This window comes from Toxorhynchites rutilus, chromosome 3 (assembly GCF_029784135.1).
Source record: "Toxorhynchites rutilus septentrionalis strain SRP chromosome 3, ASM2978413v1, whole genome shotgun sequence".
Classification (NCBI taxonomy): Eukaryota; Metazoa; Arthropoda; class Insecta; order Diptera; family Culicidae; genus Toxorhynchites; species Toxorhynchites rutilus.
The window spans coordinates 267,852,131-267,877,425 of record NC_073746.1 but is presented as its reverse complement, the minus strand read 5'-3'; the positions used below and the strand labels follow the sequence as shown (position 1 = coordinate 267,877,425).

The 25,295-nt window shown below is 39.8% G+C and overlaps 1 protein-coding gene across 7 annotated transcripts in view; it reads left to right on the top strand.

The window, feature by feature from the left end:
• Positions 1 to 25,295, top strand: part of LOC129775988 (nephrin) — a 497,623-nt gene that overhangs the window by 346,534 nt on the left and 125,794 nt on the right. For all 7 annotated transcript variants that reach the window (XM_055781308.1, XM_055781311.1, XM_055781310.1 and 4 more), the window contains exon 5: positions 12,295 to 12,498. In XM_055781308.1, the coding sequence (XP_055637283.1) occupies positions 12,295 to 12,498 (204 nt within the window). The remainder of the gene's footprint in view (positions 1 to 12,294; positions 12,499 to 25,295) is intronic.

The window sequence follows — 25,295 nt, the reverse complement described above, 5'->3', positions numbered from 1 at the left end:
ATCAGCCGAAGAACAGCAAATTTTGACGCGACCTTCTCCGATTTGAACCTTGGAACTTATGGTGGAAACTAACTAAAATCAAAATTTTCTATACCAAATGACCAATTCAAATTACGACTGATTTCGATTGATTACAAAATTGTATTATTCAAAATCCTCTTTCTTTCAAAAAATCGTAATGCAAAATTCAGATGTCCGAAATTATTGAACTATTTAGAAAGAAAAATATTTCAAACACACTGTTAAAAAATTCTACTCAAAAATTGAACACCATCTTCCAAAACTTTAATGGCAACATGTCCAGTCCAAGAGGATTTGGTTTGATTGTATTCATAGCATAAATAACATCTACTTGGTTGATACTATCGAAGTAAAAAAGTTCACGCTCCACATTCGTTGATCCCTTAGTATTATTTTTTTCTTGTTGTGATTATCAGTAAAACTGCTGCAAAAAGACTGGTTGATTTCATCAGCAGTGAACTTATTGACAGTTTGTGTTTCCGGTGTATTCTCAACATTTTTCCTTAATTCTTTTGTTGGCAGACTTGTTAGTCTAGCTGAAAATTAGTTTCGTTTGGCAGATCGTATAATTTTCATTACGTTGTTTCATGCCCTTTTAAAATCCAACAAAGCAGTGGGGGTTTTAAACTTTTTCCATCTCTTGTATAACAGATCGCGATTAACAATTTCTCTACTTATAGTAGGATTGATCTTTTTGTTAGAGTGGATTATACGAATAGAAACGAACATATCTTGTAAATCCGTTATCAAATTGTTAAAAAAAACACTATTTTTTGGTTGGAGTCATTTGAATTGTAAAAAATAACTCAATTCTGCTGAGTAAAAAGCATCTATCAATAAATCACATTGTATGGCATTATAGTCCCGGAACTGAATGTTCCTGGACATATATTATGTTTAAATTCAAGCGATGCAAACACTAGATCGTAGTTGGACAGCACGTGAACTTTAGAAGCACGTGACTTTAGAAGCATCTTTTGTTTAAATCAAGTCCAATAGTGATGCACCGTGTGAAAAAAACGTTGGCTCGCTGCCCAAGCATTGTACCGAATGAGCTGACCAAATGTTACGTAACCTATTCGACTTGGGTGAGTTTACCAAGAGGTTTGTGTTGAAGTCACCCAGGAGATAAATAAAATTGTATAAACTCCTAAATGATGATAACAAATGTTCGAGTGATTCTGTGCAATCTATTTCCGGCGGGTTGTAAAGCGCAGTCAATAGCATTTTTTAGTTATTCAGAAGTACTTCAATTCATACAAAAATGAAATGATGGAATACATTTTTTTTTGTTCTTAGCTGAATAATCTGTGAACAGTTTATATTGAACAACCTGTCTCCATTTAATAAATATTGATGGTAAAAAGCGGGCCGAACGGCTTTCATGATTTTTGTTATTTTAATTCGGTTAAAAAACACAGGTGGCGCTTACGTCAACCATGCATATTTGGACAGTATAGTTATCCATCAAAGGAAAATCATTTGGATCTATACCCATCTTCGATGTAAACTGCCTTAATTCAGCAATAAAACATTCGTGAAACCATTCGCTGCACAATTTACGATTCATCCAGGCGCTCCACGATCCTCGAAAATGAATGGAAGGTAATCCCAAATTTTAAAGACATCATGGTTTCTTTGTTTACCGACAATCAGAGATATCTTATGTGTACCTGATATATTGATACATGGCATGAATATGATTCGATCTTTAATAGATTTGCAACATGGGACATTTCGCTCACCAGTAATGATAAGCTTGTGATTTTGCACAACAAATTATTAGTGATTATTTACCTGCGTGAATAAGGGTTTCCCTAGCGAACATTTCAAAGAACAGACCAGACTCATCTCAATTGTAGATTTGCTGTATTGTCAGCTGGATTTCCTCTACTCTAGAAAAAAGGTACAATCTAAAGTCTTCCAATGCATCTGCATCTGGTGAAAATCTTCCTCCACAAACTTTCGCTTTTCGAATAGCGAATCTGTTTTTGAATTTCAATCACCATGTGTCGATGCAAACGATTTATGAATGTGGTCAAATCAACCACAAATGTTCGAGCCTGCATAACGAGCATTTGTGTCGAAACTCTGTTTTTAAGTTCACGTAGTTTCAAAAACCATAAATATAGATATATTTTAGGATGGTTCTTACTTTTGATTAAATTAACACAATCTACTACGATTAAACACACTACATCGTCGCTATATTTGGTAGACTCCGCGATTGCATGGAATACATAAACTTAAACTAACTTTACGTAAACTTTGAATCTGAGGTATGATCATCCCTATAATAATTAGAAAATGTGTGGGTATTTACCTGTTAACGCCACCAGAGTCGAAATATAATAGATAGCAATTTTATTGTTCGCATAGGTACTCAGATATCTTTTGTATTGTTTTTGGCTTGTTGTTTGCAATGTTTTGCTATTTTTAAGTGCTACGAAAATTCGTATCTGCGATTCGCGGTATTAACGTATGAACGCAACAAGAGCAACACTAAACCTACCACGAGGGGTCAAATGACCCATTTTAAACACATCGTCAAAAATTTCTTGCAAATTACATTGTCACAACCTCATTTGCCTACACTAATTTTCTCAAAACATACATCGAATATATTTTTCAGTGTTTACTTCTCTCTTGCTATTTTGACGTAGGACTACGTCTAACCGGAAGATATAGGGGGTGAAATGGAAATCTAGGCACTGAACAAGTAGGAAAAAATGCAAGATTTGGAACGCTTATAACTCGAGCATTTCTCAATAGATCGCAAAGGTTTTTGCATCAATTGATAGGAAATATATCTACGCATCTATCATAAAGAATAACATTTCATTTTTCTTGAGATAAATAATTGAATAATTGTGAAATATCAAGCATTGTCCAAATGCACAATATGCCCATTTTTGATTGGTCCATTTTGTGCTCCTCAAATCGTACCGACCAAAACGGGCAACCAGAGCAGCAGCGAAATAGAATGAAGCACGATTGGAAAGGAAAAAGAAAAAAAATGAACGAAACATTGGTCGCAGTCTCACACATGCGTAATTTTCAAGCCAGCCAGTCAGCTTAAAAATCCCCGCTCCGCTGCCGTAACGATCATTCTGATCCAAACCGTACACCACATCGGTTCGCATCACAACACATCAACAAACCAACCCAAGCAGCCATGTCTGGACATGGCAAAGGAGGAAAAGTGAAGGGAAAGGCAAAATCCCGCTCGAACCGTGTTGATCTGGAGTTCCCCGCAAGTGTAGCTAGGCCGAGCGCGTTAGTACCAGTGCACCAGTCCACCTAGCCGGCGTTATATAGTTTCGGCCGCCGAAGTGATCGTGTTAGCTGGCTGCTCGCGACGATAAGAAAACCCGCATTCGGAACAGAACACATTCGGTTCGGTGGACATCAAGACAACAGGCAGTTGCAGCGAGTGGCGAGTGGCAAACGCAATCGCAAAACGGCATCAGGTAGAGAAGAAAAAAGTTTTGTTCTTTATACAAACTGCTTTGGTGGCAAATCCAGAACAAGGCGGCATCGAGGGCGTTCGAAATGGTTTTTTTCAAAACCACGAGTACTAAGTTTTCTAAATTGGAACCATTCCATAAAACAAGGCGCTTATCAGGGCCATTAAACCTTTCAAAAAAGAGTTTACGAAATACAGTTCAATGCTTTCTAAAATAATATCCAAAATAATAATAAAACACAAATTGATTTTTTCATAATTTGTTTGCCAGGATCTGATGAGTATGTGAATTTGGCAGTTGTTCTGAAGTTCTTGATTTTCACCAATTCTTAAATTGCTTCTAAATTGAAAGTACAGTAATTTACACTTATCTCGACATTTAGCTAATTGGACGGACCTGTAAAGCGACATATTTAGTTGGACATTTTTGTAAACATAGAATTCGGGGTCCAAATTATGACCCCACATTGAAAGTCGACACTGTACCACTGTCATCGCAAATGTTCAATTACAGATTAAAATTACCTCCAATCCGACACTGAATGGTGGTAATGCGACGTGCCATTGAATGTAATTTACTGTACAATAAGTCACAAGCTGGATGGGAAGAAATTTTCCAACTGTGAAAGCTGTGGCGAGTGGCAAACGCAATCGCTAAACAGAAAGGTATAGCCGAACAAGATGGGGATATCGAGTGATAACAAAACAATAAACTCTTTAGATTCAAGATAATTTTGTGATCCTGAAAAGGACCCTTTTTAGCCTGCATGTGAATCCAACGAGCGAACAAATCGTAATGAATGTATTTTTTGCCATCGCTGCTTTTTAACGCTCATTCGTTCGTCTCGTTGGACTCGCCCCTTTGGCTGAGTCTGCCGATTTGTCTCTATCCTGTGAGCGTGTACCGCTATAGTATAAAACACGCGGACCCCAAAAAAATATCTTATTTTCTTTCAAACCGTAAACCAGTGTGGTTGTACGGCATCGTTTAACATCGCATCGCATCAACGGATTGGTGCCTGAGCACCAGTATACCTAATAGCGGTTATAGAATTTTGGCCGCCGGAGTGCTCGAGTTGGCTTGCAAAGCTGCTCACGACAATAAGAAAACCCGCCTGCAGAACAGAGCCCATTTGGTTCGGTGGCATTAACTAGTTTCTGCGAGTGGCAAACGCAATCGCAAAACGGCAGCAGGTAGAAGAAAGAAAAACGTTTGTTTATACAGACTATTTTGGTGGCAAAACCAGCCACCATAAAACACAGCGCTTTTCAGGGCCATTAAACCATTCAAAGAAGAGTTATTAAAAGTTTTTCACAATACCAATGCATTCTAAAGTGACATAATATGACATATAGCGGAGGCGATCTGGCGTAGTGGTAACATCCATGCCTCTCACGCTAAAGGTCACGAGTTCAATTCTCACTCCCAACACTCTTCCAAAAATGGAAGTAAAAAGTGACGAACCAGCCAAATGAGTTGAAAATCACTATAATACAGATAAAAAAAAATAATATGACATATAATATAAACTGTTTTTTTTTGTTTATGCTTGTTCTTGAACTTATTGGTGGTTGGGGTTTTTTAAATTGATCATTCAGTTTTCACAAACCCATGTATGGTTTCCGAATTAAAAGTGGCTTCAAATTACAACACATTGTATGCAGGATGGCATTAACGAATTTTCTCGGTAGCAAGAACTGCTTTCTTTAGTTGATAACTGATGTTGAAAATTGACTGACGTTACATCTGCATTGTATAGAAACATAACTAAGGAGCAAAATGATGAGCTATGTATTTCCTGCTGCTCTGTTCTTATTTTAAAAGACTTTAATCCGAAGGTCATCCGTCCCTGTATTTACTGTTGGTTTTTCAGAACGCTTATAGCTCGTTTATTTCTCGACAGATCGTAGAGTTCGTCTCAGTTCAACTCCTGAATGAAAACTGTCCCCTTTGTATAGTCCTACGTCACTCCGGTTATGTCCCCGACATTACCCACCCGTCTTTTTTTACGGAGAAAAATATGTAATCTGCCCCAACTACCGCAACGGGTCACTTGACCAAACATTCATATGATATCAGAAAGATTTGTGTATGTGGTTGAGATACAAAACCATTTCATTACAAATTTTTTCATTGCTTTATATATTTTGTTGTATTTGTTAATGAATAGTGAATGATTAGAATAAATTATATTGCTGATTATCCAAGCGGTAACCATTCCAAGTTACAGTGCTATTTTCTGTGTCAAAAATAGTAATTTCATTATTTTGCTAATAATTATTACCCCAAAATGTAGAAATACACAGGAGAAAAATTGTACGCCACGTTTCTCAACAAAACTATATAAATCGTAGGCAGGAATAGGTATACATGAAACATCGGTAGGTTTAGTGTTAAAGCAAAAATAACCGAGCAAGCGAGCAAACGACCTTACTAAAGGATTGTCTCCTTTGTTTCAAACTGACCGGGTAATCGGTGGAATCCAGATTTGCTTGCAAGAGGTCGCCGCTTCCGACGACGGTTCGGCGGCCGAATCGGATTGCGTTTCCTCGTTATTCTCGATAGATGGGGACTTCGTATTACATGAGACTCAAAATAAATTTCATCACGAAAAAATTAAAGGAGGTTGTGTTCAAGACACGACCCCATTGTTGACGTAGAACTACGCTGTTATTTTATTCAAGTCGCTTGCTAATAACTTCGGATATAATTTTAGGATGCTGCGAAGTTTTAGAAATAACTGTTTAGTAGTATGGTTTGGTCGCCCTAAAATGTTTTTTTTTAATTTTAGAATCAGTTGAAGATAATTGATTGATGATTCATTCTTGCCCTCGCAGAATACTACACAAGCTGAGCGCATGTCGCACTTCGTTTCATGTCGATGGATGTGGCCTCTTCCGCAATTGACATACACTCGACTACATCCGATTATATAATTGTTGCACCAGAATCACTATTCCACATCTCATAACTATATCAATTTTTCTTTGGCACCGCATGGAAACAACAACAATGGCAATACTTGCAAGTATCGAATATCATGCTACATGTTATTTAGTATTGTTTTAGTGGAATCGCATCTCTGAACATCCTTCGCACAACGTAAACCAACCAGCGTCACACAAGCGTTCAGCATGGCATTCATACAGAGCCATAGATTGGTGGCTTGGAGCGACTAAGGATGTAAACACTTCTCATCATTTTGCACAATTCTTAAAAGAAACGTTTCTGTTAATATTACTGACCACGAAAAAAGTTGCATTACATGCTCGAGATAAACGCAGCTGGAGAAAGTTTTACTACTGGCAAGCGGAACCCAAACACATACAAAATTTTAGAACGACATTTACTTTCTTGGTGACTAAATAAAGGAAATAAATTCTATCTGTTAACCTCAATAACCTCGAAACGAGTTGCATTGCTTCATTATGGTCAAGATTAGCGCAAATGTCATCCTTGTTGAAGGCGATTTGCGATTGGCACACGAACCCAAATAACGCACAACATACCAGCACGACATTCACTATGGTTTACCTTGATATTCCTCAAATAATACTGTGGCGCATAACCTTAACACCTGCTTCGCCATAGGGTCACCAACGAAGCTTTTTATGATAACGGAAAACAAGTGATGATAGCTGCTTCGAAAAAAGAAAAATTCTGAATATTTGCCTCAGCAGAGATCCATTATTCATACGCTAAGGCAAATATTCCTCTTCCGTTACCTCCCTCTTTGTTTATATTTATTATCGCGGCTGCATAATTTGCATCACCGAACAATCGCCCATCATAGCATCAAAATATTAGATGATTGTTGTTTCACGACAGGGCCATTGCACACAAAGCCATATATCGATGGCTTGAAGCGATCAAATATACATGCACTTATCTCCGCTTTGCGCTCTTCTCAACAGAACCCCTTTTTATAATTAATTAAGGTTTAGATTAGCTTAGCTATCATACTTGATGAAGATGGTTTTGCTACTTTAATGTGAATCCAAATCATACACTTTTGTCTGAACAATTATTTTCTTGGTGAGCCGATGATAGCCTAGTTTGATGATTCCCCACACAATTGTGTAGTTGAGAACCTTAATGGAATGGCGTCAGTTTGATGTAATGATTGCAATGCAAGAGACATCAGCGAGTAAGTAATTTGGTCGCGTCCATAGCCGTAACGAAGACATGTGATGACGCAAAACAAGGAAGAACAAGCAATGCTCATTTCTTCGTATATAGAACGCTACCGGACGTTTGTCCTTTTTCGCATTAATTCAGTTTTATTTACATTTCGATTTTGATAATTACAATAATCTGACATACTAAGTGCGACCTTTCGGTTTTCATCTTCATTCTATAGTTTATCTAATTGCATCTAATTAATTATTTGAAAGTTGATTATGAAAAACAAGTAATAATGGTTTTTAAATGTTGAAACATCTAATGTTTTGAATTATAAAATAATAATAAAACAGCTACCTACTCAACCTAACTTAACCTAATATTTACAGATTTTGTGTGTAAAGATGTTGTGTCAATGCGTGTTCGGAAGTAAAGCACCTTTCTCGATATTTTTGGCTATATCGGTCGAAATTCGATTCTAGGGTATCCAGGGAGGTCATTTCATGCACTTCTCTAGTTCTAGTCCAATGGAACTCGCCGTTGCTTGCCGATAAGTTACTCGTTTTTGACGGCATGGGCAGGGAAGTTCACAAATGAGCAAAAGTATGGGAAAATGGAAATGCTTCTAGTTTTCATCAATTGAAACCGTTTACACAACAGGGGATTGTAATATATAGCATAACAAACAAATCTTAGGAAATTTCCGATTCGACTATAAAATGAATCGACTAGCGTTGACTAGCGAGGATGACTGATGAACTAGTCCAGTCAGTGGTTATTTTAACTGACTCGACTAATGAATACAAATCTGTCTCTTCATTCAACTGACTTCAATACACATTTCTACTCCCCTAGGAACGAAATTTATTCCCGTGTGCGCAATCTTATTTTTACGTTCATATAAAGAGAAACGAAAACATGATTTCTGACGCAAAAAAGAAGTTACCCCATCAATGGACGGTTTATTGTCTATCCACCGTAGACTCAAACCAACGAACTTAGACATTTATCAAGTATGTTATAAAGGTCCTCGCGTTAGTATTAGGGTGCAAAACAGCGTGCACACATTCACGCTAATTTATACGTGTGAGTAGTTTTCGTGTATGATACAAAAGCATCTAGCTCACCTGTAGCGTATGTCAAACACACATTGCACATTGGAGCGCCAGTTGTCGATGAACAATACGGGCCACGTTGTTGTGGCTGCGGTGTAGGCAGCGTTGGCCAAAACGGGACAGCCTCCCATAATATGCTCTATGTTTTCACCTGGTTGATGGCACATCCGGCAAATGTCATCAACGTTTTGATGCCAGACGTACCGCCTGCAGTTTCTCGTCGGCATTATCCTGTCCTGGATGGCTATCATGTCGGCTTCTACCACTGAAGAGAGTTTACCATGCGTTAGCCACAGATTAGATGCGGCCTTGTCGACGTGTGGCCGGTCCAGTTGATGGGGGTGGGCACCATGCACTGCCTTCTGCTTCCAAGCTGCAATCTTCTCCTCCACTGTCTGCAGATTGCAGCTTGCGCCAAGTGCAGAGCGCTGTATCCTCTGTCGGCGGCGCAGACAGCCCGGTATAGCGCGTTTTGGTTGGCGCGTTCTGCGAAGTACTCGCGCAGTTGTCGTACCTGGGCAACACACAGTGCGGATATGTCAACTATTCCAAGTCCCCCTTCTTTGCGTGGTAGTGAAACTCTCTCCAGAGCCGATTGAGGATGGTGCATTCCGGCCTCTTTGAATGCTTTCCTCATCCTCCTCTCAAGGTCCTCTAGGTCAGTTTTGCTTCATTTGACTACACCAAAACAGCAGGGGAACCGCGAATGTGTTGATCGCGCGTACCTTGTTCCCCGCGTTGAGGAAAGTCCTCAGGACACAGTTCACTCGACTCAAGAACTTGTCTCGCAGCTCCGTCTTGATGTCGGAGTGGCGAATCCCGGTGAGCTGTCGGAATCTAAGGTATTTGTAGGATTCGCCACGAACCATGTCTTGTATAAACTCGCCGTCATTGACCTCCCGATTCGGTAAGTTGTCCTTTCAGCAGGTGGACACAGCGGCACTTGTCGAGGCCGAACTCCATGCAGATGTCCCTGCTTATTTCTTCGACAACCCGGATAGCTACACCTAGACGCTGACGTGAATCAGCGTAGACCTTGAGATCTTCCATGTAAAAGGTATGGGTCACTTCTTCGTTGGCGCCATCGCCATACCTTATTTTATAGCCATGACCGTTTCTATTGAGCGTCCTACTGAGGGGGTTCAGTGCCAGACAAAACCAAAGCGGGCTGAAAGAATCGTCTTGGAATAATCCCCTCCTTATCTGCAGCGTTCTAGACTGCAACACATTTTCCCCATCACTAAGGTGCAGAGACGTACTCCACTGCCTCATCGCATGCTGCAGAAACCTAACGACGACGGGATCAATTTTGTAGAGCTCCAATACCCGGACGAGAAACAAGTGAGGTATGAAGTCATAAGCCTTCCTATAATCGATATAGGCCATGCTTAGGTTCCGCTGGTTATATACCGCCTGGCCGACTATGGCTGCGTCGATGATGGCCTGGTCTTTGCAGCCATGCGTATTTTTTCTGCATCCTTTTTGCTCTTCTGCGATGACGTGGTGGTGTTCGCAGAAACTTTGGCGATAATGATACTGCTTAATATCTTGTACAGACTCGATAGGCACGTTATCGGTCTGTACTTTGATGGGTTCAATGTGTTGCTGTCTCTCGGGAGGAGGAATGTGACGCCACGGGTGGCGAATTCAGGAAGGTTGTGTGGGTAACGTAGCACCTTGTTGAAGCACTCAGCTATCTTTCGATGTGCGACGGTCAGCTTCTTGTGCCAGAAGTTCTGAACACCATCGGGACCCGGTGCTGCCCAGTTCCGCAGGTACCGCGAGGCTTCGCGGACATCGTTCTCTCCGACGATGATAGCTGGCATCTCTCCAATTTCACCACAACTCTCCTCCTCCCGTCTTAACCACATTTACCCTTCGCGATGTTGTACTGGGGTTACCCAAATACCAGCCCAGAAGTTCGTCACATCGCTAATATCTGGCAAACCTTCGCGGTAGTCGGGCTTCTCGTCGCTAATGTGGTCGTAGAACGCTTTTTCGTTATCACTGAACATCCGATGTTGTTCCTGGCGTTCTGCAGAGTCAGAGTAACGTTTCAGCCGTTTAGTTAGGACGCTGGCGAAGTTTAGTAGGCCGCACGATCACAGCAACTTGGCGACATAATTTCGCCGATCTGCTGCCTCTTTTTTACGCCCAATCCTCCAATTGCAGCGCGCTTGTTTAGGATCCGTTGCTCCAATCTCCTTCGCCACGGAGGCTCACGCCTTTCACGGAGATGTTGGAGCAGTCCGCCTCTTGGCCTTATACGGTATCCTAAACTTTTGGCGGTCGCCACAGCAGCACAGTAAACTTTCAGTTGCAGCTCCTCCATGTTCTCAGCATCAACCAAGTGCAGCGGAAGAACGTGCTCGTTCATGAGCTATACTGCACTTGTCAGCCTGCGAGAATGCTGCAACTTCGGGATCCTGGGGCGTGACAATGGGTCTGTGTCGCGAAACTGTGAGATCGCCTCGTCGTAGTGGAAGACCAGATCGCGTAGTAGTTGTTGATCTGGCTGTGGATCTTCTGGCTCAGGGGGTTGTTGTGCTGTTGCCTCCACTGGTGCTGATTCGCGTGCCCCATTCGCGAATGAATTGCTCAGCCGTACTGAACTTCGTTTCGACACATCGCTTGGTCTGTTTGTTCTGGAGCTTAGTTCTCTCTGCACCTGCTGCTTGATCCCATCGACTTGCGTTTGGGAGAGCATATTGTTGCGTACAATCGCTCTACGCCTCGCGTTCATCGCGTTTTGGTCAAGCCTCCCGACGAACTCTGGATACGCTTCTTCGAACATTGTGAGTATTCGAGGGCGACCGCTCATGTCCGTCTCCAAAGCAGTGCAGATGTAATAGGCGCGGATCACGAATTCGTTCATTTCGTGTGTCCACATGATCCGTCGCCTAGTGGTACCCACAAGTGTGGACGACTGTCGTCTGACAGTCGCAACACGTCTCGTAGGCGCAGCGTTTCTTGGGTGATGTCGATGGCTGCTGTTTCCATGTGGCGGTAGCTCTTCGGGTTGAACCCGGCTGGTGGCCCGCGCTTGTAACTCGCCCACCAGCCGCTGGCCGCTCGCTCTTACGCCCGTTCCAGGACCAGCTCCAGTTCGGGGACCCTCCTCGGGTGATCGCATTCTCAATATTCTTCTCGATCGTAGCTCCATTTCATGGGTGTATCTCCTTTGCACGGGAGACAGTAGGTTGGCAAGGTATATTAGAGTCCCACCTTGCCAGAGGAACCTTTTCGGGGCGCCGCCCCTAACATGGAGACAGACGCATTTGAGACCAACAGGTAGGCTCCTACCGTAGTGTTGATCCCTCTTATATCTGACCCTCCTTTTTTGTCTACTAATATGCTATAAACAAGAAATTATTTTTTTATGACTAGTATTATACGAGTGGGTGTTAGTTGGGTGCGGAGATATTGGTGCTCAGAAGCCAATTGTTTAGTCGTGCATATGTTTACCTTGTTATTTTTCCATAAAATTCATAGAAAATATATTATTTCAACAAAAACAGTAGACATAACCTTTCTAAATTGAAAGCTAACAACAATTTTTTTTTCTGCAGGTCGTCCCTCGCCTACCGTCAACTGGTGGTACGACAACGAGATAGTGAATCACTCGTCGACTATCCTTTCCGAACGGCGTGTGAAAAACACACTGATACTTAACCGACTCGAGCGGAAGCATCTGAAGGCAATTTTCACGTGTGCAGCTTCCAACAACAACGTAACCAACCCCATCTCAGCCTCGATAACGCTCGATATGAACTGTGAGTAGCTCTGAATAAACCCAATTTAACTCCCAAACTTCGACCAGATTTTCCAGTGAACGATCGTTGTGTTCACAATACTGATAAGGGAAAAAACCACCGCTACCCGAAATGGGTGCGCGGCCACTCGTACCTACAAATCCTTCCGAAGCCGTGTGCTGTTCGGCTGTTTTCGAAATACAATGGATTATTTATTTATCGCACTTAGAATTACCTCAATTATTATGTTGCCAGGATGGTTCGCTTCATCCTTCCAGATGCGCAGGCAGGACTCCGCGCTGCGAAGAACGGTTCAACACCCATTCGCTGTTTTGCCAAACAGCATCGGCGTCGAACTGATGTGGCATCAGCTACGTAACCACAACGGCGCAAGGGTAGCAGGCGAAATTCGTTTATTCATCCGCCCATCCGTCCGTTCCATTTCGTCAATTTCGATGAACGACGATGAACAATCAAAATCTAATTAGACCATTAAAGTAAAAGCATTCCGGGATGAAGCCCGCGGAGGCTTTTCGTGCCATTGGTTGCGACGTTGCGGCGGAAAACAGCGCTAGAAGGCGCGCGGAATCAATTTTGGCCATTAAGATTACGATTAGCATTGGCTAGGAAATTGGATCGGATGAAAGTTGTGTCGATACGAATTTGACGGTGGTGAAATTTTTGGAAGCAAAAAGAAAGCACCCGAACCGATCTGCACAACATCAAAAGTTCAAATTCTTTTCACCCGTGCCCCTACAATTAATCTGCCATCAAACGCCAAGATGCGTCTTAATTAGGCCTACCAACGACAGCTACCAAAGGGGAAAAGTTTCGACAACTTGGGTGGTTTTCAAAGGGGGCTGGGGTCTGGTTGTGACGATTTGATGTGATGGTGACAGCGAACTCGGTGCTGTGAGTACCGACAATTTGTGTTTGTGGCAGCATTTTATTGGTTTTTTATAGCCGCAACTTTCGGGAAGAGTTTGGCCCCGATTCCGGTGCAATGAGTCGTTGGAAATAACGAGCACGCGGGCCGACACGTTGCGGAAATTTTCGGCGAAATGATTATGATCATTAATTTTAGCACTGAAAGCCGAAATGTTTGCTGTGCAGTTAGCGTTTTATCGGGACAACTTTAACAGCAAAATGATGATTATATCTATTAGAGTTTTTGATAGTGTAATTGACACGCGCGGTGATCATTGTAGGAATTCCGGATATCACTTTTAATTAAAATTTCACAAAGAATACACTTACTCGGTTGATCGAATTTTCAAGTGGTGCCATGGTGATACCCACAATTTACATTTTATCGTTAATGCAACAAATTGAAAAATGAGGATCAATCAATCTATTGTTATACGGGGTGACAGATAACGCATTATTTTTAACTTGTACGTTTGGTGAGCAATTAGGCTCCGGTTTTGGACCAATAAATTAGTTGCGTAGGTCGTAACTTTAGACTGATTTTACTACAGTTACGTTGCTCGTTTCTCACGTTTCTCGTCTATTGCCGATTGAAGCTTCGTCTCGTTTCGTCGATGAAGGTCTTGGAAGACAACACTACACGGGTCATTGGTAGAATACCAGCCGAAGTACTCGAAAAAGAGGTCCTAATTTGGATTTTTTGCATGCACTACCTCAAGTGTAGTCGCGGTCAGCATTTACATGCAATTAGCTGTGAAAAAATTTTTTTTGGCGAAAACAATTGCACAAGGGTCCAGGAGGTGCATTTAAGAGGAAATAAGCATTTAGTGCTCGACAGTTATTCTCTAGTCCAAAACTGTCGTCGACAAAGTTGTTACAGGGGGTCTTCGTAGCCACTTGGTTACGCGTTCGCTTACTAAGCGATCGGTCGTGAGTTCAAACTCAGGACCCTCAATTGACCATTTGTGTGTTGTTATAGAATAACTACGTCCACGCAAACATCATCAGCGATGGAGATCGATCCACGGTCGAAATTAGATCGATTCATCCATACAACTGCTCTGCTCTGCAAGAAACATCGGGCTGCTGTTCTATAAATAACCCAACAATGATCAATATCAACTGTCTCCGCTGTCCGGTCTGCTGAACAATGGAAGAACAGAAAGAGAACCCTTACGCCGAAATGGCTACTACTGTGTAATTTACCATAATATAATGGAACAGAAAACTTAACGCCTAAATGGCTACTACTAACTACTGTGTAATTTACAGTTTATAGAAACATAAACATATGTACATGTACACGATTAAAACCCGGCTCTGTTACAGCTAAAATGCTAATGAGCCTAATAAATAAATAAATGGGATAAAAAAAAAAGTTGTTACATATGTTAGAGCGCTTATTTTTATGCTGTCAAAAATAGGGTGACCAAAATTATCGATGAAATAAAAAATATAACTTTGTTATTTACATAGCTAGAGCTAAATATAGTTCGACAATGTTGTAGCCCATGTTATTTGAGGTATCTTTGTAGAACAAAGTTTTTTTCTGTCTCTTGAAATAACCGCGCTTTTTTAAAATTGCGTTAGAGTCACCATGAAAAAACGGATTTTTGCCCTAACTTTTATATTTTAAATTCTACATGCAAACTGTCTTCGAAAGATTTATATAGCTTACTAGCTGACCCGGCAAACTCCGTCCCGCCCAAAATTTATTTTTCGTTATCACATCCACGTTTTCCTACTAAGCGCACGTTCATGGATCCAATCGCAGAACTGTTAATTGATTGATCTTCTAATCTACCCTTCAAAATTATGTTTTACTATAAAATTTCAGTACTTCTACCAAAACTCGACATCATAATATCAGATTATTTTCAGACACAATTCTCTTGCAAATAACATATTTCTCCGTTACATGGAATAAATGTTTGATACAGAACAAATGATAGAATGAAGACAGTCGTAAATCGGACAATTCCTTTCTTGCTCTTTGCTCTTATCAACACATTCGGCGATCAGTTTTTATTTATATAGATAGAAGACGATATAGGAGTGCATTTTATCACATTATAAAATAAGTAAAAAAAACTTTTTAGGTTAAACGGTTTAATTGTGATTAAACATAATAATGTACTAAAAGCTATAAAATAATTAGGCAAGTAGCAGTTAGCAGTTATCACACCTCTCCTTCATCAGTCTAGGGCATTAATAGTTCTAAATAAAATTTACCTTCTCTTTAGAGTTTCTTGCCCCCTAAAACTTCCACATGACAAATTCGGTTCCGTTTGCTTGATTAGTTCTTGAATTATGCAGAAATGTATGCTTCATTTGTATGGCAGACCAACCCCCCCAACACGAATGAACAGTCAGAAGTGCAAAGAAGTACTCCAGAATCATTTACTGCTGTGTTTACATCAAAAACAATGTGATAATTCGGTAATTTGGCATCAATTCATAAAATCCGGGAAGTCATAGCATAGTTCAATGAATAGAGGCTTCAGATTCTGGACTGGTCAGTTTATTTACTAGATCAAAACTCAATCAAGAACTTATGAGGAGTAATCGTACGAATAGTAGATGCAGCTTACAAGCAGTATGATTGATTTGAAGAGCTTAAACGAGCAGTATCTTCTGCGTAGAATGAGATACACACTACAACATGGCGGAGCTTGGTCAAAACCACCCCGAATGGGTTATTTAAGTTGATCGAGAACTAAAGAAAACCAACGAATTAGGAGCTTATTGTGATTTATGTGGAATTGACGTTAATTTTGTAAAGGAGTGAGAGTTTTCCCATCTGGTTCTATAGTTATGAAACACTGGAATTTTTGTTTTTGAATGTTTCGCGCCTGAACACAACAATAAAGTTCAAACGGCCAGTCTTTTAAATGAAGATAGTCGTTATGTCCTACACTATATATTTCAATTCACCCGACTTCTTATATATCCTTGGAACTCAGAAAAAGAATGAGTGGTTCTATAGTTGTGAAACGCTGTGTTTTCATTTACGTTTGTATTAAAAAAAATGGACAAAATTTGCCGATTTTTCATGAGTGAGCAGCATCAATCATACACTCGACCAAAAAAATAGAGGAACAGAGTACGAAGTCGGAAATTTTAAGTGATTTTTGGCATGCTGTATCTTCGTGAAAAATCAACGCATATTGATGAGAGGTGCATCATTTTGAAGCTACAACTTTCAGGTAGTAGAATATTTTACATACCTATTTTTATCTTGGTGTGTGTAGGTGTAGTAGGCAATAATATCGAGAAGAAATGAAAAATCAATTTTTCTTTGTTTTTTCAACAATATTCTGGACTAACACAATTTTTGCCAACCAACCAATATTTAAAGCAAATCCATATAACCTAATCAATCAGTTTTTTTTTTGGTTCCAAGAACGTTCCTGTAGGACCTTCCCACACCGAGATACTTTAGTTTGAATGAAAAATTATTGCTTCGTCTTTGATAATGAATAATTCAATAAGCAACCATTGCAACGCAAATCGAAAGGCAGTTTTGAAAGCTCCAATAAATTCTGCATAAGGATGTTCTGTTACTTTGACGAAAAAAAAAATATTTAAATTATTTGCATTGATTTCAAAAAAGGATCTAAAACAGGATTTTCATAGTGCTTCACAAAATCCACTGTAGTTCTGCAAACATCGCAGTAAGTTTTAATGTTTCCAGGCAAATTTTTAGCCTAGTGTTACGAATCGTTTGTTCTGAGAGTCGCGTATGATTTTATACTTCTGGTACGATTACTACTACAGTGGATTTTGTGAAGCACTATGAAAATCCTGTTTTAGATCCTTTTGGAAATCAATGCAAATAATATAAATAATTTTTTTTTCGTCAAAGTAACAAAACATCCTTGTGCAGAATTTATTGGAGCTTTCAAAACTGCCTTTCGATTTGCGGGGCAATGGTTGTTTATTGAATTATTCATCATCAAAGACGAAGGGGGAATTTTTCATTCAAACTGGTATATCTCAGTGTGTGAAGGTCTTACAGGAACGTTCTTGAAACCAAAAAAAAGCTGACTGATGAGGTTAATTGGATTTGCTGTTGAGTTGGTTGGAAAAAAATTGTGTTAGTCCATAATATTCTTGAAAAAAAAAGAAAAATCGATTTTTCATTTCTTCTCGATATTGTTACCTACTACACCTATATACACCAAAATAAAAATATATACGAAAAATATTCTAATACCTGAAAGTTGTAGCTTCAAAATGATGTGCATCCCATCGATATGCGTTCATTTTTCACGAAGTTACAGCATGCCAAAAATCATTTAAAATTTGTGACTTCGCATTCTGTTCCTCTAATTATTTTTGTCGAGTGTATGATATAGCGCTTATTTTTATGCTGTCAAAAATAGGGTGACCAAAATTGTCGATGAAATAAAAAGTATTACTTTGTTATTTTTATAGCTAGAGCTAAATATAGTTCGACAAAGTTGTAGCCCAAGTTATTTTAGGCATCTTTGTAGAACAAAGTTTTTTTCTGTCTCTTGAAATAACCGATATAGCGCTTTTTTTAAGTTGCGTTATAGTCACCTTGAAAAAAAGGGGTTTTTGCTCTAACTTTTATATTTCAAATTCTACATGCAAACTGTCTTCGAAAGTTTTTTATAGCTTACCAATACAAACATCTTGCGATGCGGAACTTGTCAATATCTCAACTCTAATCAAAGTTATTGATAAAAAGTTAAGTAAATTTTTCATTGTTGAAATTCGACCATACGCGTAAGAGGATTTAACAAAAAATTGTTAAATAAGATCCTCTATCATCTCCTGAAAGATTCCGGATACATGTAATTCTTTATCGCGAGGAAGGTGTTTCCTTACTTGAAGGTAATGAATCAGAAATTGAATTCTTCCTTCATATTACAAAAATATATATTTTTATGAACTAATTAATAACTAATAACAATTAAAACAATTTAAAAAAAATTCGATTACATACATTACGTTTGTATTAAAAAAAATGGACAAAAATTGCCGATTTTTCATGAATGAGCAGCATCAATCATAGTAACCCATGAGTCAGCAGAAAAAAATTGACAGCTCTATAAGTCGAACTCTAACCGTGATGACGAAAACAGTGAACCTACTTCGTTCAGAAGTGTGCGCGTTCAAAGAACGGTACCCCGCCGCGTCAAAAACGGACATCGTGCGGCACTTTTTGAACGCCGAATACGTCCGTTCCGGCATCTACAACATTTTGGCACTATTGGACAACAGTCAGAGCATCGAAAGGAAGCCCGGTTCCGGATGGCCGACGACCCTGAACGACAGGAAGCCAAGGGATGCTGAAGGGGAAGATCAAGGGAAAAGGGCTGCGTGCACTTGGCCGAGAGGTCGGTGCAACCGGCCAAACAGTGAAAAAGTACCTGGCGAACATGGACATACATAGAAGGTCAAGTCGATTTTCCCGGCGAATCGCGACGTGACGGTGGTGATGGACGTCGAGACTTATCTCACTCTGGATGGCAACGACTGGCAGGGCACTTCGTATTTTACTTATCCCACGATGGAAGTAAGCTCCGAAGTGAAGTTTATTTCACACACCAAGTTCCTCAAGAAGGTGCTGTTGTGGCTGACAATCAGCGAGAAGTGGATGTCAAAGCCGCTTTTCTTTAGCTCCGGACTGGCCGTGAACGGAGAAATTTATAGTACGAAGTGCCTGTCAAATCCAAAATTTTAGCGTTTTCAGTCCGATTGAGCTGAAATTTTGCACAGGTAATTTTTTTTTGGGCCAATGAACAAACTGTACATAGTCGGTTCTTTACCCAAGTCCCAAAAGGACGATTTTCGACCAAAAAATTGTTTTTAAGATGACACCAGATCTCGACGTTTTATGTCATTTGGCAACAAAAAAAAATTCCACCTTCCAAATTTTATGTACCCTCTCCTTGTAAGATTTTCGAGGATCAAAAAATCAACTAAACCATGTGAGATTGAGCTGAAACTTTGCACAGGTCATTTTTTGGACCAATCAACATAATGTACATGGTCGGTTTTTCAACTTTTTTTTTTCTAATAATGATAAATGTACTATTGTAAATTTTCATAATAAAAATCGTTGGCTATCTTGAACAGGGCTTGGAAATATTAGTCTTGTCAAGTAATATAGAACATATAATTTTAACGCGTAACGTGTAACGCGTTTATTTTGCTTGTCGATGCTGCTATCATTCATTCGACATTTACAACTGTGTTCATTCATATTCATTCTGCGCTACCTGAGCTTTCCTTAAAGTACGAGTCATGAGAATTCATAAACATTTATTCGTTGCCATTGAATTGTCAGGAATGTTGTGACTGTTCATTTTCAATATCCCGGTAGGTGTGTGATTTTCTCATTGAGACAGTGCCTTGCTTATTCAGTTATTTTTGAAGTTACTCCGAAAAAGCAACACAAATCAGTGGCGCAAGCGGAAATGCCAACAAACGAGCAAGATCTGCATGCACACTCACAACTAAGGATTGCATAGGCTTGGAAGGCGGGGAAGCTTTCTGCAGAATCGATCTTCTTCTTCTTCTTCTTCTTCTTCTTCTTGAATGGCGTTAACGTTCCCTGTGGAACTTTTGCCGTCTCAACGTATGCATCAACTAGCGCCATTTATTAATACTTAGTTGAGATTTCTTAAGCCAAATAACACGCCTTGAATGTATTCCGAGGGGCAAGCTCTAGAATACGCGTGACCACAGTGCAAGTCGAAGGAAATTTCTCTGACGAAAAATCCCTCGGCCAGAACGGGAATCGAACCCGACCACCCGGCATGATAATGTGATACGCTAACCACTCGGCCACGGGTGCTGCAGAATCGATCCGAGTAGCGAATGCAAACTTCGTCAGCCAAAGCTGGATGTTGGCAATTTCATCCGCCAATCCTGTAGCAAAATGTGATTCATTTGCAAGAGGAAGCTCGAATCATTCCCATTGCGGTCGTGTCTTGGACACCATTCTTTTATGTTCGTGTGTTCGGAATTTGAGTCAAAAATTAAAAAAAGTTAAGTTCGAAATTTGAGTCAAGATGGTATTTTTTTTACATCGGAATTGGAGTCTTTTAAAGCATTTCTGACAAGTAGAATTGGAATTGCATATTCACCATGTAAAATCAAAGCATTTAACTGAGACGGAAATCTTGCTTGCTTTAACAATTTAATTTAGGTGGTCTCCGTAGCCACATTGGTTGCGCGTTCGCTTAGTAAGCGATCGATCGTGAGTTCAAAACTCAGGACCCTCATTGACCATCTTTGTGTTGTTACAGAATAGCTACGTCCACGCAACAATCGTCAGCGATGGAAATCGATCCACGGTCGAAATAAGATCGATTCATCCATACAACTGCTCTGCTCTGCAAGACACATCGGGCTGCTGTTCTATAAATAACTCAACAATGATCAATCAACTGTCTCCGCTGGATAATGGAAGAACAGAAAGAATACTCTTACGCCTAAATGGCTACTGTGTGAATGTACCATATGTAATGGTATAGAAGAAATACTGGCGAATGGCAACTGTGTAATGTGCTAATTATAGATATGATAACCATGTGACATGTACACGATTAAAATTCGGCTCTGTTACAGCTAAAATGCTAATGAGCCTTATATAAATAAATGGGATAAAAAAACAATTTAATTTCTTGTCACTATCATGAGCATTCTGTACTTCCTTATCTTCCTCAATTTCTCTGTTTCGTCAGTGTTCGAAAACGATACGGATATTGGATGAACTGGTATATTAATATCAATGAATGACAAAACTTGCGATGTTTCCTTTTGCTCACATTCCGTGCACGCAGTGCAGAACGAAAAAGAGAATGAACGAAACTGAATGAATCAACTGTGAGTGGCTTGCTGTGATTGTGAGGTTTGGCGTTGGTTCATTTACGGTATCCCGAATGCAATGGTATAATGATCGAATGTGGTCAGAAATTCAGCTAAAAAGATTGATGTGATATAGATATTTCCAAGCACCGACTTGAACAACAATAAGCTGAGCTACAATATTCTTCGAAAAACGAAAATTGTAGTGGTATGTGGACACCAAATGCCAAACACCAAATGTCTTAAAATTGCATGAAACGTCGAGATCTACTGTCATCTCGAAATTTTTTTTTTCAAAAATCGACACCCTTGGACAATACAAATTATTAGCTCAATCGCTTTAAAATCCCATTTTTTCAAAACCCCGATTTTCGGTGATTTTTCGGTTTTTCAAAAAAAAAACTCAAATTTTAAAATCTGCGACACAAGTGAATGCAGTTCTATTGAGCTAATAATTGAGATGGGTATATTATTGTGCTAATCAACATTTCGCAGCATGTTCCGAATGAAAAATCATGATAACTATTTTTATTGGCACCTAAAACCATATGTTTTGCCTCGAATTTCGAAAAAAAAAAACTCAAAAAAAGTCCCAGAGTGTCGATTTTTGACAATTTTTTTTTCGAGATGACAGTAGATTTCGACGTTTCAAGTAATTTTAAGACATTTGGTATAGAATTTTTTTTTTTTTTTAAACCCTGATTTCCTTTACTCTCCTCTCTGGTGATTTTTCGATTTTCAAAAAAACTCAAACTTTGACCGCTTTGCGCCACTCTTCCTTAAGTCCGATTGAGCTGAAATTTTGGGTGTTTTTTCGAGGTGGTGAACATTTTGTATGGGATAACTTTTTTTGATTTGAGGGTTGTTTTTTTCCCATACATTCATTGCCACCCTACTGTATATAATCGGGTCCGTCCTGTACTGGTTTTTGCACGAGCGCAAACATTGACATCATTTGTATGATTGTAGGAATATGTTTTCAATAAACCATTTAAATGATTCAGATGATTACCAACCTAATCACCTAAATATATAACAGAGCTTATTCAAGGAATTTCATTACCAGAGAAAATAATTGCGTCGATTTGATTTTCCCAAAGTCTTCAAAGTAAGATGAAGTGTCTCGATGCGAAAGGCAATTAGTTTTCGGTAAACAAAACCATAACTACCACAGATATGATAAACCATGATTACTGATTCGTGAATATTCATACTATTCGAGGATATAATCATGATTTCGAAGTATTTCTCGATACCATTCACAGCAACCACTGTTTCAATCTTCGTCAAATACCGCACAAGCACCGCTCAATCCTTCTGAGTCTGCGAAACGTCATTTATTGTGTGTAAGCGACAAGGCCACCGACTCTTCAGATGAAGCGGCTGCCAAGTGCTCGAACGGTGAAACGGATAATTTATTCATAAATAATAACTTATTATGGGGAGGAAAACGGATGCCAGGAATGGGGGCCACGATGATGTTCGACAGCCTCTCACAATCAGAAAGTGATGCCCGCGCCGATGATGCCGCAGAGCATGATGATGACACTTCTAACGATTGGTTCGTCCTCTCCTTCTGTGGCATGATGCTGCGGAATGTTGATTTGATTAATTTTCTCCTCTCGTGCTTCCAACCGGGCGGAAGGCGAAATTGCTTATTTCTCGCACTATACCCAACGCCGCCCATCGGCTGACAATTAGTTCAGCTGTTACCGCAGGCTCGCAACGGCAAACCGCGGGTGGCGGTGGATAGCGGACAGTAAAAAGCTTTTAACCGCTATCAAAACTCAATTTCGAGCGAAGTTTAAGTTAAGTGCCATCCATTCTCTTGTGGGACTTGAACTTTTGCTTGATTCCGAGCAGTGATTGCGTATCAACCGAGGTTGCTTTCAGAGTTGAGAGTCAGCATATTTCCCTGCTAAATTCGTTTTCGTTTTTCTAAAATCGTTCCCAATGCTTTTCCCCCGCAGTTAAAAGCGAACAAAAATAGACGCTAGCATTCTTGGCTATTAGTTTGCTTGGATCCTGCGGATCTCCCGCCATGCTATCCCCAGTCGATGCCCGGAGTCTACGGCGGAAGCAGTTTTTTTCCTTCGTGAATGCGAATCTATGGGAAACAGACTCGCGTTCATGGCAATGAGCTTAGACACATACTATACGATATCCGGCCACAGATTTGAGTTATCGCAATTAAAATACCGCCGCGGAAATCTCGAGCGGAGCCCAAGTTTATTCATCGCAGAACATGTTGACTTGTGGTACCTTTGTGGTCAAATCTTGGTTTTCTTCCCACAGCATACAAGGGTTCTTGTTTAACAACCACCAACTTTTGATGCATATTTGGAAGGTTTTTGTTTCGCTCCCATTTCGTCCGTCCACTTAGTGACATTTATTCTCGATCCAACATATGTTGTGCCTGTTCTTGTCGCAATATAGGTACGCTGCAAATTCGCCGCCGCACATGTTTTTCTCGTGAAACATATTTTCAGCCCGGAAGACACACATTCCGGCCGGAGCCCACCATTCGTCCTAGTTTTCGTCTGTCAAACATTCCGAAAGGACGCAGCGGCCAGTTTTTGTGCTCATTCGAAAGTCTAGAATTTATTACGTTTTTTTTTCTTCGATCCCCTCGTCCACGATCCAAATTGGAGAGCTCCTCTAAGATTCGATTGGCAGCCTGGTTGGAGCTCCCAAAAAACGATGGCTGAGTGTGGGATTGTATAAATATATGAGGGTATGACAAGCACCAGAGCAACTGGACCGTACGACCGTCTGGAAATGGTCTATGATTTTTTGTGACTCGACCGCAGAAGCTTTTATCTGATGAATACATAATGTATGTCTTTAATTGGATTTATTTGAACTACTTCGATTTGAAGCGTGTAACAGTAAGAACAACAATGTATGGTTTAACGCGGTGAATAATTACAATGTCCATCTCAATCTTCCGGACATTGTTGAAACTCGGAAAGTGAAGTAAAAGAAAAATAAACTCAAATTTAATGTATTTTTGTCCTAATGACCTAATGTCGTCCCGTATATGTTTGTAATCAGATGGGTAAAAATTGGGATTGAAAATCATCCGTAGAGAAATCTCATCCCGAAGGAATCTAATCAATTTTATACAATGTTATTATTTCAATTATTTCAACAATTTATCACATTCGATTTTATTTTAAAACGAAATGATTTTAATTAATCAGTGATATTATTTTAAGCAATGAATTACTCTAGGACGAATATTAGCCGATGCATATCGTTAGTCCACGAGTAAAAACTAATGAAAATTAAATTTCATAATTCTCCGACTTGTGATATCTTTCGAAATAGTCCCAAAATGTAGTCCTGGTTTTCGACTTCCGTTTCCCCCTTGTTTGGTGCAGAGTAAAAACTTTATTTAATACTAGCTGACCCGGCAAACTTCGTCACGTCCAACATTTGTTTTTTGTTATCAATACCTACAAACATTCACGTTTTCTTACTATGAGCAAGTTCATGGGTCCAATGGCAGAACTGTTCATTGATTGGTCTTCCTATCAACACCGTTGAATTTACCTTTTACTATAAAATTCCTAATATTTCTAACAAAACTAATCATTATAATATCAGATTATTTAAAGACACAATTCTCGTTCAAGATTTTTCAACCACTTGCAAATAACATGTTTCTCCGTTACATGGAATAAATGTTTTATACAGAAAATATGATAGAATAAAGACTCCCCCCTGTAATTTGTGTTCCATTTGTATGGCAGCCTCCCCTTAGAGAGGAGGTGGGGGTGGGGGCGTTGAACCACCACAGAAACATTTATTGTACCCTAAAACCTCCATATGCTTAATTTGGTTCCATTAGCTTGATTAGTTCTCGAGTCATGCATAAATTTATGTTTCATTTCTATGGCAGATCCCCCACCCCCCGCAGATAGGTGAGAGGAGTGTTGAACCGCTTTAGAAATGTTTCTTTCCCCCTAAAACCTCCGCATGCCAAATTTGGTTCAGTTAGCTTGATTAGTTCATGAATTATGCAGAAATGTATGTTTCATTTG